The sequence below is a fragment of the Plodia interpunctella genome, chromosome 5 (assembly GCF_027563975.2).
Source record: "Plodia interpunctella isolate USDA-ARS_2022_Savannah chromosome 5, ilPloInte3.2, whole genome shotgun sequence".
Classification (NCBI taxonomy): Eukaryota; Metazoa; Arthropoda; class Insecta; order Lepidoptera; family Pyralidae; genus Plodia; species Plodia interpunctella.
The window spans coordinates 4,114,936-4,134,010 of NC_071298.1; the positions used below are offsets into that span (position 1 = coordinate 4,114,936).

A 19,075-nucleotide genomic window follows, 5' to 3' on the forward strand; every position below is an offset into this window, starting at 1 on the left:
AGCGAGGTTGTATATTATAATAGGTCGAAATAGTCACCAAGACTCGTGTGTAGCCGTAATGCAAGAAAACGATCTTTCCTGGGCCTTCCCGAAAAAAATGTACAAAAAGTTTTCAATAGCAATTACTTTAGGAAATTTCGAAAGATAAATATTTTTCGGGGACATCATTATTCCGAAATCCTAGTAGTAAGTACCTAGTAGTATATATTTTTTAACAGAAAAGGAAGATTGATAAATGATACAAATATATTCCAATTAATAATTTTATTTTTTTTAGCCCGCATATATATTTTTTTAAATATTTTTAGTTTACAGGTGGTCAATGGATATGAAAAGATCTTATAAATAGAGAAGTATTCAAAATTAGATATATTTATAAAATAGTGTTTTTACATCCCGTATTTTGACAACCAGTGTCGCAAGTAAATTATATGTATTCAGACTCAAATATCAGCTAAGTATCTTACGTAGAAAGTAGCTAGATACATTGATGTAAATCTTGAAGTTAAATTAATTCCAATAGATTTGCACTTTGAAAGCAATAGTTATAAAATGATAATGCTTATCTATACTAAAATTGAAATCGATTGAGACTTGATGCAAATAAAAGTATTTTTATTACATAATCATAGTTGATGCAAATAAAAGTATTTTTTATTACATAATCATAGTTGCAGTAAAATGTCACAAATTTTAAATAAAATAAATATGTACAGAAACGAATCTCAAACGAGCCAATTGTTAGTATATAATATACAGTGTGTTCTTCATTCTCAGACAAATGGCTTAAACGGGAAAGATATCATTGTACCTACAATTTACTTAATGAAAAAATGCTAAATTGTTTTATAAACATAGCGGACCCTGGGCTCCGAACTTTAAAGCCTGAGGAAGAAAAAAAATATTAATAAATAATACGATGTAAGTACATTAAGACGAAGAAAACTGTATCTATCCAAAAAAGTCACATAAAACAAATTTAAAAACATTATATTCACATACATTTCGTTTCAAAATGTTTTTTTTTCTAATTAAGTAATCTCAAAATGGCTTAAAATATGTAGACACCACGCCAACATATTAAAGTATTACATACCACATAGTATTAAATAAAATATAAGTAGTTATTTACTGCACTGGATTTAATTTTTTCTATAGCAAAAATACTTATACCTCAAAAAAATATATACAAAAAATACGGAACCCTTATAAAATGACCTATATGAATGGTGTGTCCTGTCTGTCCGACCTTTACAGATATTTATTATTTTTTTATTATTATTTTTTTATTATTACATTTTACTCCAAGTTTGATACAGTGAGTGACATATGGAAGGTTGCATTTCAGGTTTGAGCTGATGATTTTATTTCTGTTTTTGCTGGTCCCAGGTAATGTTATTACTTTCAGATCTAGTTTTTCGCCTTACCCATGCAATGAAAAATGAAAAACCGTGAATGATTTTCATCGCTAACAACTACAATAGTACCGCGTCAGGAATACCACAGACGCACCGCAACAATAAAATACAACAACAACGTTGTCGATCTATTATTGAAAATGCCACACATTGACGTAAGGCTCCTTTTGTGTCGCGACTATGTATTCTGTGTATGTCATCGAGATTCAACTAGTATTTATCAGATAACATAACCTTATTACCGTATTTTTCAATATAAGTATATTAGACACCAATAAGTAGATACTTTAGAAGTTACAACAAATAATATACTCATACACATACAAGCCACGCATCCCAGATAGAGCCACATTCTCCGCAACACTGTTATTTTCCACATACTTCAAGCTATATTCTCAGAAGAGTGCTATACAATTGTATCTTTCTTCCATACCATGTCATTAAATAAACTAAGGCTGTTTTGCACAATTATAACGCATAGTTCCACTGATATAAACATGTTTGTATTTTCCTAATTATCAAAAAATTGTACTACAACATAGGAGTTGTTATGGTGTTATTTTACGTTTCATATATTAGGTTGGACATAAAATATTATTTAATTTCATTCATTAAAATATTAAATCAAAAGTAGGTATTTTTATCGACTTATTTATTTATACTTTACATTGTCTTAACTTATTATACAACATGTATAAGAAATATAATAATACTGTCATATCACTCAGCAAATAGTGAAGCAGTGATATATATTAGTAATATATTACACAAAATAGGCCCTCACGAATTGGCGACAATCAAATTATGCGTTACTGTGATATGATTACTTGAATAATGGCTAGAACATGCTGGTAACATTACGTGTGCGTAGTGCGACTTTGCTATTTACCTACATCTCACCATCGAATCGATTCAAAGTGAGACGCAGCTAACCAATCACAGTGCGCCAATTGTGACGCATCGACAACCACACTGCAATGTGATTGGTTCGCCGAGTCTCACATCAAATTGATAGTGAGAAATGAAATGCAAACCCGCACTTCGCCCTCAGAAACCGATACGTGAATCCTCGAGCGTTTCGATTACATACATTATCATCAATCAAATAAGGAATCGTTCTAAACTCAAACTTCAATAGAATTGAATAGCAATTGGATTTGATTATTGTCAAAATTTGAAACACGATAATGGCGGAGATCGAAAAGCTTGAACATTTACGTAGCACAACGTAATATGTAATTATATCAAGCGAACGGGGCCTTAGTGTTTTGCGTAGCTACTAGTTGTGGTATATAAATATGTATGTATGAAATGATGAAAAGTGAACCGAGATTGCGAATGTACGATTTCAGCGCCCCTTTAATCATCGCGACATAATTACCCTAAGGCAATCCTTGTTACCTGTTGAGTCTGTACCACATGGCACACCTGATTGAAGGATTTGCGCCAGACTTTTTGGGAATAAACTGAGCGTAAACCTATCTATAGATACAGTACATAAGAGGATTTATAGATTTTTTTATAGATCCAATTTATTATTCAACATTCAAAAATACATCAAGGCTTCTGAGTTTCATAGAAATATATCCAAGATAGCATGTCTTACCACTTCGCATGTATTCTTCGCTTCACATAGGTATTTTATAACACCCTGTATTCACAATGTTTCATTAAAAACGTCCCCAATACAACTCCATCTTACACAAATACACTTATATTAAGCAGTCTCATTCACAAATGCTTACTAACGCGCGTTATAGAATTCGGTTTAGTCCACACACTTGCACACTCACACCGTGCCAGTTCTCTTTCTGTTAGAGAAGAGACTGCTCGACCATTATCTTCTCGTAGCCGCTGGGAGGAGGGTACAAGAAGTTCTCCAGGTTTATATCTAAGATCGCCCCATCGTCCACTGAAACATCAAAACAAAAATATCATAATGTAACTGCACTGTAGCACCACACAAAAATGCGTTGGAATTGAACATTTGAGTATCCGGCAATGCGATTTTGTCCTATTTTGACCGCTGTGCATTCGATGGAAAGCTGAATATTTAATGTCACTTATGTCAAAGGCGATGCAACAAAATCACGAGCATTTTTACGCCTGTGCGTATGACTCTAATTTTATTTTTTATTATTTTAGTTTCAAACAAGGAAACTCAAGAAATGCTACCAAAATAACCATAATCTTTCTTAAGTCTCAAAATAGTAATGAATACCACTTTATACAAAAATGTTTTAATTACCATATAACGCAGGGTAGACTGTGCCCCTAACACTTCTCACAGGTACTTCCATATTTTTTCCATTGAGGAAGAAGTTCAGTTCTACATGGTCGTACGCCACGCCGATGGTGTCGCCCTCTGCCGGCATGACGGCTGCAGTATTTGCATCTCTGTCATTATCTTGTTTCTCATTCTCCATGTGTATCGGGGAACCTGTCGAAACCAGAAGGTCAGCAGTAGGAGATTCTCTAGGAGCCGGTGTGAGGTGGTACAACTCCTCGTTGGCGTGACGGACAGTCCCATCGCTGTTCAAACACCATGACTCTTTGTCAACACCACCTGGAAAAATATTTATGGAAAAATTTACTACACTTATTGCGAACTAATAATTGTGAATTTGGTGAAAACTATCAAAATAAATTGACTGTTCCAAATTAAACAAATTATTTTTTTAAATGTGTTATATAATATTGTATCTTTTTTTATAGTTCCATAGTCGTACATACAAGGAAACCTTATAGTTTGGCCGTATCATATTTAATATTAAAAATCCTTCTTTTAGGTAAGCAACATCTTGAATGTCAAGTTCACCAATAAGTCCAGCTAATCCTGGCCTCAAGTTTCGTAGCTCTATGATGAAGATGTGATATTGTATTACAATTTAAATTATAATTTCATGATTTCAGTCAATTTATTGAGTTAGCACTTTTTTCCAATCGTAGATTATATGATTGCACATATCAGTAATAAAGTAGGTATAAAAAGTTATGACTTTTCAAGCAAATAGCATATTCAGAGCAAGTAATTTTCATTACCCAAAGTATGGTGTTGCAAATGGCATGCCTTAAAATAGTAGATTATGTCACTTATATGAATATGGATATGAATCATGTGACCTCTAGAATAGCCCTTGCAATAACCTATTCTCGGTAACTTACTGTCACTGAATCTCAATTAGGATAGCTAAAACCATTTGAGAATAGTAATTATATTATGAGGACTATGTTGTCCATAGTTAAATTAACTGTTTCCATGCCACCATTCAACAGTTCTTATTGTAAACAGGTAATATATTTTTTATTCACATTATTATAATAAAAAGTATAAAACAGGAGATCCATTAGCAGTCATGAGCAAAATTTTAACAAATAATTTTTACTCATATATGTATACTTTAAATATATGAAATTTTGAACTAAAATTAGTACAACATAGTCAACAGAATAACTAGTATAATAATAAAACTAACCATGCACTTTGCTAACATCAGTGTCCCGTGTAGCAAGACCCACTGCCCATACACCACCCTGTTGTAGCTTCACTTCGAAATAAGCTTTGTTCTGGACTAAGGGGGCATTTCCAAGGGCACAGCCGGAGCCGCACACCCGTTGGCCTCCCTTCACCACCACCACTTCATGACCTTAAAAATAAATCATAGTTAATAATATTATAGTAATAAATAATTGTTTTTTTTTAAGTTTTAAAACTAAAATAATAACTAAATAAGAAGAAATACCAATTATAGTAGATAGTGAAGACATTGAATATGTTAAAAAATACCTAGGCCAAATAATATCTTTTTCAGACCAAACAGATATAGAAATAGAAACAGAAGATATTAGATACACAACTAAGGTAGAGGATATTGTAATTGACAATTAAAGTGGCATTTGACTGGACATATGATGAGAGACAGCAGAATTAAATAGACACAAATAATATAAGAATGGCAGCCGCCGGATGGAAATAGAAGGAGAGGTAAACCAGCAAAAAGATGGATGGATGATATCAGGAAAATTGAACAAGCAACCTGGTCAAGAAAAGTTAAGAATAGGAGTGAATAGAAACAGCTGGAAGAGACTACATGTCACAAGACACGCTGATAACTAATCCGCTAAATATATAATGTTAATGTTTTGTTATACATATATGTAAAGTATTGTAATTGTGTTTGGTATCAGCAATAAAGACTTAAATAAAGAATATAGGGACAAATCACATAGATTGAGTTTGCCCTAAATGAAGTTTGTTTGAACATTCTCACACTTCAAAACCACTTGTATTTATTATAATGTCAATGAACACTTTCATAATCAATGTCAATAATTCAGTTTAATTACATGACTGATTATGGGGACTCCAGGCTTCAGCCATCAATGTGAAGAAGATTTAGAACATAAAAAAGACGAGAGAGTATGAGAATAATTGCTAAACAGCTAAACCCCTATTCAAAACTGATTCTGAACTGAGACTGAAACCCTATTGATAAACAAAGATCAACAAACAAAACATGATTCCTGCTATAACAAGTTATAAAAAAGAAAACAGTAATTAAGAATGCAAAAAGCTTACTATTTACAACGAACTTATTTATAAGAATTAATTAACAAGTATTATACATAAACCAGTTCTTTTCTTACCCATATGCAATGTATCCAACTGAACTGGATTTTCTTTGATCCGAATGGGGACACTCGGGGTCAAGCTGAATCCGTTGATGCATCCTTTTAGACAGCAGAACATATTGATATAATTTCTCGTAAATTTTACGAAAATCAATACTACAACTAAATAAATAATCCGGTATGTTTTTGAGATATTTTACGTCATTTCAATACATTTATTTTCGATTTCCTCGATTTCAGTGTCAAAATTTGTCTTTGACACATGAATGAAATGAAGTACAACATACATGTCACAAAAATCACAGATAAATAAGCGCGTTTATCATAGACTACAAAATAAAATTCATGTATTTTTTATCGATTTCGATTGATACTGTTTCGTTTATCTATATTTCACTTATACGTGAATGAGATAGAAACATATTTTTTAATTATACTTTTAAACATTTAGACAGAGAAAACTTTTATGATTTTATATGACATATTAAAAAAAATGATAACTTATTAATCTCACCACCACAGACTTATAATAATTGATTTTAAAATTTTACCTGTGTGCGACATTTAAAATCAAAATCCCTCATGAAATACACTATTTTTTACCCAGTAATTATCCAGTTTGCTATTAGTACGTACCCAAAAGGTTTCTTTTCATTTTTCGGCTAATTATCTTCTTATTTGTACACCATTATGTTAATAAGTACCTACTTACGGAAAAACCAGTCCGGTTAACAAAAACTCGAATAAATTATATAATCGCGACAACGTTTACGTTTAGGCATGTGCACGTGGGTCATTTTCACCGAACAAATGATTACTTACCCCAGTTACTTATGTCTATTATGAATTTCACCCTGTGACCCTATGTTTTTGTTACTACTTTTACTAGTAAATATTATGTAAGAATCACAGATATAAAAACATTGTAAGAATGCACGATTATGCCGGTAGTTCCCGCCTCGAAATAGGACCATGTTCTTCGCAAACACATGATCTCTCGTGGGTGTTGTATGAGATGACCAAGGGATAACAGCTGATAAGCATCAACCATCACCATTGCACGGACAGACAGGTGGCCACTGGCCAGAGGTTAAAAGTCCAGCCAGCGACAATGGCCTGTCTGACTGAGCTACTGCCTAGGTGTATCGTCTTTCCTTAGTAATGCTACATTGTTTGTGAGAAAAGTTTAGTAACACTACTAAATCTTTCAAACTAACTAACAGTAGGTAACTAAATAATAGCTATTTCATTTTCAAATTCAATATTTATAAAAGTATGATTGTAAAATCCAAGGTTATTAATTGTGCGTGTTTTCCGATTAATTATATCTATAAATATTGGTCCGCGCTCATCTGTCAATATTACACAAGTTTGGACAATTAATAAAGAGTCAATATGTACACGGCACTTTAATCTTTTTTTTTTTGTTCAAACGGCAATCTGTTTTCTTTTAAAATTAATCACTAGTATTATCTTTCATGTGTTCTAGCCTTTCTATATAGTAAGAGCCCATCAAGGAAACGATCTTAACTTAGGTGTGTTAGATCGTCCGCCGCCCACACATTATCAATAGTTTAGAGTTTATTGTTATATTGAAATTAGGTACCAACTCAACTATACATTTACGCATATGTACTCGTAATGTATGATGCAAAGCATATCACAAATACTCACCACAAGAAATTTAGCTTACCTATGACAAGAGAAATTTCGCCACAACTAGGTCGTGGCTCATAAATACGCGATACTATACTTATTAGTACTATACTTAGGTTACTACCTAAGTAGGTATATAGTTAGTAGATATATAATTCGGGATTAGTCGTCTTCTTGAACCATTGTCCACCCACAGTTTAGGTCTCCTCATTTCCTTCTTAAGCACATCTCATTCATTTTGCCTTTAGTTGCGGTCGAATAATCCTCACCACTCGCCAATAAATTGAATGCATATGAATAGAATATGGTATATAAGTAGGTGCATATACATATCAAAGTTAGATCTTGTGGTAGATGAATAGTATGAATCATATCATGCGACTTATCCACAGACTATTTACTTATCCTATAATAATATTAAAAATAAGAAAGTTTGAATGTGTATAAAGATATTTGTTACTCAATCAAGAAAAATCTACAGGGAAGATTTCGATTATATTTAGAAACGGATAGAATATAACCTGCGATAGCAAGATACTTTAAAGGTATCCCGAAATGTTCACGGGAGTAAGGCCCTGTGAGCAACTAATACCTATTCAATACTTATCATACGAGCCTTACAATACAACGTATTTGCCATATGACCAAATGAAGGTTCAAAGGCATCATGGCATTTAAGGCGGATATGGATGGAGGCACCCGTCAGCCGCCGGCACCGGAGATATTTGCGTGACGGATATCTCAACTTTATTGCAGCACGCCACGAAACCCCGATGCGTTTGCGCATGCGAATCGCTCTTATGCATTTACAATAATACATATAGCTTGTTACATAATTGAAATTTATTGCTAATTATGGCTGAACCTAGAACCTCACCGTGGTGTCAGAATCCAAATAAAACTTGCACGGAAAGCGGGATATTTAAAGTTATCACTTAAGTACCTAACCTAGCTAAGTAAATAGTGCTTACCTAAGTAATTCGAAAATAATTTTCTATTCTGTCCCCCGAAAGCAACCGCACTCTCTCTCCCACGGAAGATTGATTTCTCAAGTTTTTCACATTCCCTACTCCGTGCTCTCTCCTGAAAGCCTGTGAGGGGGATGAGCTTAACGTAAAAAAATACCTAAGTAGTGAGGAATGCTCGTAACCTGTATAATCTGGGTTACGAGCATTCCTCACTACTTTTTAGGTATCCTACCTATAAAACTCAAATATTTAATTGATACCTCATCATCTAAACCAATTCAGAACATCATCAATGCCCTAGAACTCACTGATTCAAGTTTTTAGGCCTAAGGCAACCTAGGAGCACCCCACATGCAGGGTGCTATGTGCCATCTCGCAGGCATATATATTTCCTCCATATAAAACGGTCGCGACGCGCGCACGCATCAGTTAGTGACGGAACCACAGAGGACTAGCACGCAACGGTAAGTAAACTTTTTTGATACAACCCTATTTGCATATATATTTTTTTAAACTAACCAAAATTTTTTTTACATAAATTATTACAATAAGTTTCTACAAAGAAAAAAAACTGCAATAGTTAAGCAAATAAAGAAACAAAACAAAATTTGACTCGCGTATTAAATTATTATGGTAATTTAATAATTAAAGTATGAAATATATTAATACATTTACTAGCGGTCCGTCTCGGCCTCGCTCGGGTAATTAAAATAATAAATTTTGACAACCTTTCAATCGTATGTACTTATCGTAATTTTTATTTATTATTTAATACAAAATTAAATACAAATAGGTACCTACTTTATATGTACGAAGTTGCTATAAATAATATTTGAAAAAATCAGAAACGTCTAAAGTTTCTAAAAATAAGTAGATTGTAATCTATAGAACAATATGTCGATGAGAAGTTTTCGAACCATTCTGTAGAAAGTCTGTGTCTATTTGTGTAATAAAAAAATTTTTCAGCCAATAAGAACAGCCAAGAAGAACACATCTTCCACAGAAAGCTTCGATTGATATCTATATATCCGTAATGACCGCCTTTTAAAATTACTTCCTCACGTTTTTAGTAGCGTATGATCTAACTTGAGTTGTCGATAGTACTATACATACAGTCAGCAAATTATGGCATTTTTACCGAACCAAGGAAAGGGCTAAATATTGTCACTGAGGTCGCGAGAGGAATGACCCCGGCCCTTGACAAGGTCGCTTTCTAACTCCCTCAACCGGTCCCATAAACATTATTCCAGGGAAAGTTTGTTTGTAAACAATATCGCGCAACACCAGTTTCTTATGAATAGATAAAATAATATGATTGAAAAATAGATAAAATAATATGAACGCATAGATAAAATAATATGATTGAAAAATTCAAAACATCTATAATCTATATCCATACTTCCATTTAGTAACATTATAATTGTCTGTCTGTTTGATCGGCAGATTTGGATAAAATAGACATAAATTAATGTCACGAAGTCATACACGCAGGCTACTGCGGACGAAGCTTTGAACGTCTCCAGGACGCACGTATAATAGCTTGGCAGACAGGATTTGTCTTCAAGGATGTTATTATGATGACCATGATGACATAATTTTAACATTAATAAGACAACAGGTTCATATCTCGCAGATAATCATTGAAAAACCACAATTACTTAAAAAATATAAAGTCTTCTGTCGACATTGTGATAGGACAGGTTTTTATTAAAAATAAATTCAAGGATGAACAAAATCGAACTGTGAACTATGTGCACCTTAGCATCTTTTATTTTTCTCAGTCCTTGCGGCTTTGCTCGGGTAAAACCATAATAAACTATACTTACACCTGCTATCTTCCTCAGGATTCGCATTATATATTGGTTTAAACCTTACAAGAATCCGTCTGGTAGTTGAGTTTATCGCATTCATACAGACAGACGCGAAAGGCCTTTTAATAATATGTAAGCTATTTGCCCAGTAGTGGGACATGCAATAGCTAATTTTAAAAAATGCATATTGGGAGACCCTATTCCACGGCCAATAGTTTAACTTAAATAAATGTGTATTAAGTTAAAGCATGTACCTGTAGTTAAGTAGGTATAGTCAACACCAAATCAAGTTCTCCAAATTTATTGCAAAATAGCCTTTATTATCACGACTACCTATAAGGTAACTTGGACATGCGGTCGACAGAAATTACCAATAATTTTATAGACATCCAAAATTCCGTCACACGATAACCATTGATTTTGAAAACCCTGACTTGGGATTCAAACTTACCCGACCGGTCGTATCATAGTTATACTATTTAATAGAGATTTTTATTTAAACTTGATTGATAACTTGTAACACAACTTTTTTTATTTATTTGTACGTTGAACTTCACCTATTCTGGTAGAAGGACCTACTGGTAGGACTTTCTTGGCATGTGTGTGTACCCACTACTTAAGATGTTTTTTATATATTAAAAACAACCGAGCTTGATACTTATTTCATCAGAGGAATTAATTATATAACTTAAATTAAACCTTAGTTATTCGTAAAAAAGTTTCTCTAGCTAAAATAGAACAATGGGCATTCTTGTATACCTAATTATTTTTTATTTCTATTTTACATGAAGTTCTAATTTATTTCAAATCTGTGAACTAAATAAATAAATTTACCAATTAATTGCCTATTTTTTTTTTGTTCCAGATGAACAGTCTATACACAGTAGTGGTGTTGGCGTGTGTGGCCGCTGCGCAGGCGCAGTTCCCCAACGGACGCATCTTGGAGCCCCCGGTGCCCTCGCAGTGCGTGCAGAGAGTCATCCACGAGAGATATGCTGATAGTGAGTCTCACTCTCTCTCTGGTCTCCCGGCTGCGTACGCGGCTGTGACTATGTTCGCGTTAAAAATAAATAAAAAGTTTGAAGATTTTGTTGTAATTTTACAACCGGCCGCCAGCCTGACGCCAAAGCTGCCTAAGCTGTGTACCCTTTAGTCGCCTCGTACTGCTCGTACAACATCCACGAATGAATATGTACTGGTCCTATTCTAGGGCGGAACCACACGCCACAATGAGTCTCTCTCATTTGAGAGTTTTGTTGATATGCCTCTCCTCAGCCGTTAGTATCGAGCCCAGGGACCGCGTTTATACTTTTTCTTCTCCACTTCACACGGCCTTCATAAATTAGACCATATGCCGATAATGAGTTTTTTTCTGAATAGATTAATATTGACTCTTATTTTTAGCCGCTAGTTCGCTAAATAGGTAACTACATCTTTATAAAAAACCCCAAGAATGTCAGTGAATATTATTATACATAATTTATTATGGTTGGTAATAATAATATTTTTTGATTGTGTAAAATACACTAATACTTATGATCAAAAATATCCTCACCATAAACCGCTCATTCAAACGTGAGATTTTGCTTGACTGAATAGATTTGTTTGTATAAGTAAGTATTTGCCCGGAACGATTTTGTCTACAAAAATTATCATAGTACAATCGTAATATCATTGTAAAATAAGTAAAGTAGTATATACATCCTCTGATGCAATTTCATTCGTCAAACAATAAAATGTGACATTCAGTCATACCAAGGTTCTCAAAACAACTTAAATATCTACTTATCTACGTTTTGGGCAGGTACCTTTCCTATTTTATTATACGACGAACAAATGATAATAGCCCACGGGTAGGTCGTTATAAATAATGTGTTATAAGTACTTACTATTGCACTTAATGTTATAAATATTTATTTTTTCAGTTATACATAAACACTGATTAGTTTGAAAACATTGATTAATTTTGAGATTTGTTGAAAACTATGATTTCATATAAAACGTTTTATGTAAATAAGCAAAATGGCGGGCTTATCTCCAGCGCTGTGAGATAAATGCCAACCTGTTCCGAGAGGAAATGGGTTACATAGCTTTGATAAGATTGAGCTGTTTAACCATTTAACAATCTTAACTTTGTGAATTCCTCAAAAATTATTAACAAATTTTGTCTTTTTTTTTTCAACAAAAGAATTGTAGAGTCGCCTTATTATTTATTAAGTACGATTACAACCTAAACGAGCAAGTCACGTTCATTCGATTTCACGTTTAAAATAGTTATCTACCAAAAGCATGCATGACACTAGCTATACCAAATGTTAATTAACAAGTGTTTTTTGTCACAAGATTTCAACCTTGCAAGATATATTTTCACTTCAATGAGTCACTTCCAGCGATTCAAATCGACTCATCGTATAACTGTTTCGTAATTTGGTTAAATATTGCACGGCCCGGATAGCTCAGTCGGTAGAGCATTGGACTTTTAATCCAAGGGTCCAGGGTTCAAGTCCCTGTTCGGGCGGTATACATTTTGGTGGTTATTTCAATTTCGTAATATTATGTCGTATCTACTACTTGTTGCGTTTTTGCATTGCTTCATTGTTATACCTATATTTTTTTGGACTGAAAATATTTATTAAAAGATTTCGCTAGTTTATTTAATTGGCTGCTTCAATTAACGTACATGAGTGTTCAAAACGTTTCTAACAATGACAATCACGAAAGTTAATTTCTATCGACAATTTTATCGCCTCAGTTCCCATTCCCATGCATTGATTTCACTTCATCGGATGATGCCCGTAAATAAATCGAATACAAAAATAATTACCTAGAAATGTACGTTGAAAGATAGAAGAAGTGATCTTGGCGGATGTGTAGAGGAGGCATAAGACTTGAAATACGATAGGTACCCGAACAATATCTGAACGATTTTTCCTTTCCAGACAAGGGATACTTCTTTTCATGGCGGGACCCGGCGCTCCGAGGTGTGGAGGAAGACTGGCTTAGTGCCAGGAACTACTGCCGGCAGCGCTGCATGGACCTTGTTTCCTTGGAGACCAGCGATGAGAACGAGTGGGTCAAGGCCAGAATAGTGCAGGATAAGGTATGTGTTTACGATAATCAATTTATTGAATCCGTTTTACCTACAAGCTGGTGTAAGGTACGTATACTAAATGAATGAAAAAGTATTTATCCAAGTGACCAAAACCCCTATTTATTAGTACACTTATCCTATATTGTTACACCATTATTGATGTTGAGAAAAACTGCATTTTTATTTGTATTTAATGGCAAAATCTTCTTGTATATTCTAATACCAATTCCACAAAAAGAGATCTAACTATTGGAAGTAGTTTAAATTACTATAATATACATTTTGAAACTTTAAACTGTGCTCGGTGCACTTAATCTAGACCGATTGTTAGACCTCGTAATGGTTTTAAAGCCATTAGAATCTGTTTGCAAAGACGCGTCAGTCTCATCATCGCCTTGACCCGGCTTGCATTTACTTTAGATTCTCGTAGTGAAACACACAATATAGGACGAACCGTGACCATGACGTGAAAACAAAAATCTAACAGTCGAAATAGAAATCGTTTCCTTTGAACGGTACCCTTGTCAAATTCTCAACACGGCTGTTTTCGTAACCTACTATGCTTTTGTTTCGGCACTCCTTGTCAATATGTGATTAAAATTCGTCACTCTCGAACTCATGCCACAATAGAATACCTAATGATTTTCCACAGTTTCACTGCTCTTTCCTGAGAAACTACATGTTTTTCTGAGGAGATTACCGCCATTCCTACCAAGCTTGTGAATAGGTACAAGACAAAAAGCAGTTGCGTTTTCTGTCTTCAATGTTGCAATTTTAATTCCGTTTTAACTGTTGTTGTTCTGTAACTTTAGCTTTCACAAACTTTTTTATTCGAATCAATCATCCTGTGTAAAATCGATTTGGTATACAAAGATAGTTGATCCTACGGTTACCGAGTTTACAAAAATCAGAGAGAAGACTAGCATAGAATGTTTTCCTTTCATTACCTCCACTAAATAAGATAATCTATTAAGTGTCTAGCTGAGAGAAAATGATAATCACTGCCCACTCGCGAATCAGCGCTGCGCGATCAAACTTTCCTCTTATTGTTAGCTAACATTACTCCGCATTAGCATAAGGCACAGGTGTCATGTGTCTGTCTGTCTGTGCCATGCCAAGTCGATTGCGGTCAAATGGTCATTGCATTGACGTCGCATTGTTATGATAATGAGGCGTATGGCAGAAGTACATCTCAAACATAGGGCTTGTTTAGCTAATTGTGACAAATTGGCGATATCTTGCGGCCATTGTATGGAATCTTCAAATTGCATCCACTTGTTCGCTAGTTAATGGGCTTGCATTTTTTCTAACAAAGCACTTAGCGTTAAGATTGTTATCCGATGACGGTCGTTCACTGTTCAAGACAATTAGTTTGATACATAAGTAGGCTGCTATTTTCTGCCTACTGGAATGTTTTGTTTGATTCACGTAAACAACTGCAGGGATTAATATATATGCTTCGACTTTAAGATTTGACAGTGTATGGCAATTCAGTCATTATACTTCACAACTCTACGCTTTTTTACCACATTATGTTCTGATTCTAGGTAAAATACATCTGGACATCGGGTCGCCTCTGCGACTTCAAGGGATGCAACCGTCCTGACCTGCTTCCCAACGAAATCAACGGCTGGTTCTGGACCGCCGAGCTGCAGAAACTGGCGCCCACCACTAACCGCCAGCAGAATGACTGGTCCGAGGGCGGCGGCATCGGCAAACCACAACCTGACAACCGGGTAAGCTATAAAAATTCCGATTTATGTGGGGCAAGCCCATGGCTTTAATCCAATACCTAATGTCTTAGTATTACTATTCCTTTTTTGATTGGGCAGTGTGCGAATTTAATTATTCCACCAAAATGTCAAGCTTAAGTGATTTCAAAGTGCAATACATACATCGTTAGAATATCCTCTTTCCGTTATACAGGAAATATTGATAGTCATATTTGACAGTATGACAGTAGTCTTACTTTTATTTCAATTGGTTATTAATCTCGCGTGCACATGACAGAACAATGGTGCACCGTATGTGATTACCAATTATGAAATCGGTCATACACCATGACGCAACGGAGCCGATTCCGCGAACGGTTAGGTAATGTCGTAAAACTCTTCATCGTCGATGCATCCATACATCGGATGTCGCGTAATGAAAAGGAAAGCGACCCGGAATATTTAGAGGCTGGCGAAATATTCGCCGAAGGGCGTACCCGTATGCACACGCCGCGCCCGACTTTCTACAGCCCGCACCTGAACAAAAGCTCATCTTTATTCGGCTTGCGTCGCGTTGTTTGCGTTGCGTCGCGTCACTTTCGCCTCGACCGCGAAATACAACACTGAGACAGGTTAACGTAACCCTTTGCGGTCTCGTGCGGATCATCCGCCACAACCGACATCCGCATCCACTTAACGTTCAAGGCAATTCACTGTTATTCATTTACAAGTAGTAAATCAATTAACATTTGTTATCGAAACTATTATTATGACTGGTTTTATAAATAATACTAACTACTCATGACTGCGTTATTACCTACTACTGACGCAACAACAAATTACCTAAATATTTAACGAAGTCGCGATTCTTAAAATTGTATTACATTAAATAAATCATGCAACTCTCTCATCTCTGCATGTTCCCGGTTTCGTACGGGGTTGAGAAGCCACGAAGCCCGAGGTCAGCGTAAAAAAACCTTTGAACATACGGTTGTGATTTTACAAGCAGCCGCCTACCTGACGTCAACCCTCCTTGTACTATTGTTGCCTAACAGCTGTCTCTTGGTCGCCTCGTACGATATAAATGAAAACATATGGAGTAGTCCTATTTTAGAGCGGTTCACACGCCAAGGCAAGTAAATGTTAGCCAACCTATAGTTACCCATTTGGTAAATTTCAGGAGCTGATCCAAGGCGGCGCGGCGGAGCACTGTGTAGCCATCCTGAACAACTTCTACAATGACGGCGTGCATTGGCATGATGTGGCCTGCCACCACAGGAAGCCCTTCGTCTGTGAGGAGAACGACGCCCTTCTCAAATACGTGCGCTACACCAACCCCAATCTCAGGGTCTAGACTTCTAGATCTCCAAGATCCATAGCTGCGGCTGAACTAGGTGAAGACGATCGAACAACTTTCTCGCGATAATAATAGTAATAGAAGGGCATTATGATATCGAATTCCAATTCCTATAGCAATGTACATGTGAGAAATAATTTGATTCTATCATTTTAAAAAATCATAACATGGCATAGATGATACGAACGATAGAAATTAGTCGAATATCTGCATGGAATAACATCATGCCCTAACACAGACACTGCCAAAAGTTGTTTTAATGTAAGTTTTCTACAAATTATTACTAAAGGTGCTAGCTTTAAGTATACCTCATCACAACCGTATTTATTATTTCAGTATTGTTTTGAAGTAGTCATGCAAGAGATTGTTTAACTGTAAGATGTGTCAATAAAGACTGCTATAATATTTAATCAATATTTTTTCTGTCACCTTTAATTTTAAGAAATTACCAAACATAATTACCAAAAACCCTTTATCGCAAATTTATTAAGTACTATCTTGATAATAAGGAATAATTTCTTATGATAACCGATTTTGCATGCTGGCATTTTTAATGTTAACTTTGCTGGGCACCACAGCCAAAATAAAATCATTTTATTCAAATTATTTTTTTCTGCTAGGCTGCTCTCACATATATTATATCACATATTTATATAAAAATTCGAGAAGGAAACAATGAAAACATATCAATACTGGTACAATAGAAAAGTATATTATTATTCATAGCAACAACAAAATAAAACAGGTCAAGGCAAAGCCAGACGAAACTTGTAACGTAATGTTCTGGGCAAGGTGCGTTTGGTCATGATGAACCAGAGGCAGATATTGAAGAAGTAGACAAGGCTCAACAGCATGGTGATATGCATCAGCCGGCAGAGTCGCAGGAAACTCATCTTCAGGCTGAAACTGAAAAAATTAAGTATCTTATATTTTCTTTCTGCTTCAATTTTTCTCAAATACTGGGATGACTGACTGGAAGGAATACCTTTCTGGTAAATATCTAGTTTTTTGTGTATGTATTTTCTATGTGCAATAAAGAGTTTATAAAAAACAAACAATATTATTGGCCAAAAACCTAACAAATGCATACAACAAACTGAAAGTTTGTCAATCATCAATTAATCAAAATCTGTGATTTAATTTAGAGATAGAATTTGACAATTTATTTAAATACAAACTAACAAGCAACCACCAAGCAACCCAAAACACCATATACCAAGAAAGAACACTCTGTGATTAAAATACCCTTATATAACTGAGAACTGAAATTTACTAATTTCAGTTCTCACTTACTACATATAAAATCAAATGATTATATTATTTTTAAAAGAGACAAAAAATTCAGATTTTCAGTATACATAAAACCAAACAAAATCCTATGAACTTACTCTCTGTTAGCAAAATCTTCTATATTAGAAGTGAGAGAATCATTTGATATTTGTGGGTCAGGCAGCTTGACAAAATCCTTATCAAACTGCTCTTGCAGGCAGCATATCCGTTCCATGATGAACAACAGCAGTATTGCCCAGAAGTACTCAAACTCAAACACCATGCCTGTCATTTTTTGCCTTCTACCATAATAATGTGGTATCCAAACTTAGTTTTTATTGGTGGATCTGTATAAACAGGACTCGCCACTGATGATATAGGCAAGGCGAACGCCGCATCCTGGAATGGTCCCACCATAGACCCGCGAGTCATCCAGCCAAGATCACCGCCTTGCCTTGCCTTGTCCTCACTATACGCGGCCGCTACATCTGGAAACTTCTGCCCAGCCTTCAGTTTCTCCAGGGCCTCCAAACATTTTGACTGTTTCTCGCACAATATATGACGGACTTTGACAGCTGTACCACCTTTTTTTTCTTTTGCAGCAGATTCTAAATTCAAAATAAATACTCCATGAATATATACATATTTATACTAATCTATTAATTTTGGTAAAACAAACAATATTTACATATGAATATTTACTTAAGAATATATACAATATAACGTAAAATACAACATAACCTTTAGAATCTCCTCCGGACTTTCCTCCGCCTCCTTTATTACTTCCACCAGCCTTTCCCTTTTCGGCTTGTTTTTTTGGTGGCATTTAAATTATACTTTTTAAGTAAGTATATTTACATAAATTAGTTTTCTGATAAATTAAATAAATAATTCACCATCACATTACCATTCACAGTCAGTAAACACAAAACCGGCCTACTGTTGGGAAATATGCAAATAAAATCTTTCAAATTTCATCTTTAAGTCTAAGAACATAAGGCCTAAATTTTGATTTAAATCCCAATTTAATAAGAATGTCAGTAATGTCATTGAATGACGTTTGATTGCGATGCTTGCCATCATAAAAAAATGGAATGTCTACCTCTCTGTTTATACATACGCACTGTACACGAATCGGTAAGAATCGACAATTAAAAAAAC

General features: G+C 34.9%; 3 protein-coding genes and 1 non-coding gene across 5 annotated transcripts; 2 read left to right on the forward strand and 2 right to left on the reverse strand.

Moving 5' to 3' along the window:
- Positions 1-249: 249 nt before the first annotated feature.
- On the reverse strand, positions 250-6,333 carry LOC128670026 (uncharacterized protein). Its single transcript, XM_053745369.2, has 4 exons — positions 6,066-6,333; positions 4,895-5,065; positions 3,667-3,984; positions 250-3,330 (listed from the first exon to the last, which is right to left on the reverse strand). The coding sequence occupies exons 1-4, from the start codon at positions 6,166-6,168 to the stop codon at positions 3,233-3,235; spliced, it is 690 nt and encodes a 229-aa protein (XP_053601344.1). The 5' UTR covers positions 6,169-6,333; the 3' UTR covers positions 250-3,232.
- A 2,701-nt stretch (positions 6,334-9,034) lies between these two features.
- Positions 9,035-17,055, forward strand: LOC128670085 (uncharacterized protein). The gene is made up of 5 exons (XM_053745461.1): positions 9,035-9,138; positions 11,351-11,486; positions 13,425-13,585; positions 15,124-15,312; positions 16,469-17,055. Exons 2-5 carry the CDS (start codon positions 11,351-11,353, stop codon positions 16,640-16,642), a joined length of 660 nt encoding a protein of 219 aa, XP_053601436.1. The 5' UTR covers positions 9,035-9,138; the 3' UTR covers positions 16,643-17,055.
- On the forward strand, positions 12,931-13,003 carry TRNAK-UUU (transfer RNA lysine (anticodon UUU)). The gene has a single exon. It is a non-coding gene; the product is annotated as a tRNA-Lys (tRNA).
- Positions 17,056-17,335: 280 nt separating the features above from the next.
- LOC128670086 (uncharacterized protein) lies at positions 17,336-18,855 on the reverse strand. 2 transcript variants are annotated; one of them, XM_053745463.2, is made up of 3 exons: positions 18,656-18,855; positions 18,034-18,522; positions 17,336-17,545 (listed from the first exon to the last, which is right to left on the reverse strand). In XM_053745463.2, the coding sequence occupies exons 1-2, from the start codon at positions 18,738-18,740 to the stop codon at positions 18,203-18,205; spliced, it is 405 nt and encodes a 134-aa protein (XP_053601438.1). In that variant the 5' UTR covers positions 18,741-18,855; the 3' UTR covers positions 17,336-17,545; positions 18,034-18,202. The 2 variants fall into 2 exon arrangements, with proteins under 2 accessions (XP_053601438.1, XP_053601437.1); XM_053745462.2 differs by having other exon boundaries at positions 17,336-17,551.
- Positions 18,856-19,075: the final 220 nt, after the last annotated feature.

What these genes read in the sequence shown, in the direction of transcription:
- LOC128670026 (XM_053745369.2), bottom strand. Translation starts at nt 6,168, where the DNA reads ATGTTCTGCTGTCTAAAAGGATGCATCAACGGATTCAGCTTGACCCCG. An exon ending in GTTGGATACATTGCATATGG is followed by an intron (nt 5,066 to 6,065) that starts GTAAGAAAAGAA and finishes TTTATTTTTAAG; the next exon opens with GTCATGAAGTGGTGGTGGTG. An exon ending in AGTCTACCCTGCGTTATATG is followed by an intron (nt 3,331 to 3,666) that starts GTAATTAAAACA and finishes TTGATGTTTCAG; the next exon opens with TGGACGATGGGGCGATCTTA.
- LOC128670085 (XM_053745461.1), top strand. Translation starts at nt 11,351, where the DNA reads ATGAACAGTCTATACACAGTAGTGGTGTTGGCGTGTGTGGCCGCTGCG. An exon ending in CCACGAGAGATATGCTGATA is followed by an intron (nt 11,487 to 13,424) that starts GTGAGTCTCACT and finishes TTTCCTTTCCAG; the next exon opens with ACAAGGGATACTTCTTTTCA. An exon ending in AACCACAACCTGACAACCGG is followed by an intron (nt 15,313 to 16,468) that starts GTAAGCTATAAA and finishes GGTAAATTTCAG; the next exon opens with GAGCTGATCCAAGGCGGCGC.
- LOC128670086 (XM_053745463.2), bottom strand. Translation starts at nt 18,740, where the DNA reads ATGCCACCAAAAAAACAAGCCGAAAAGGGAAAGGCTGGTGGAAGTAAT. An exon ending in GTCCGGAGGAGATTCTAAAG is followed by an intron (nt 18,523 to 18,655) that starts GTTATGTTGTAT and finishes TTTTGAATTTAG; the next exon opens with AATCTGCTGCAAAAGAAAAA.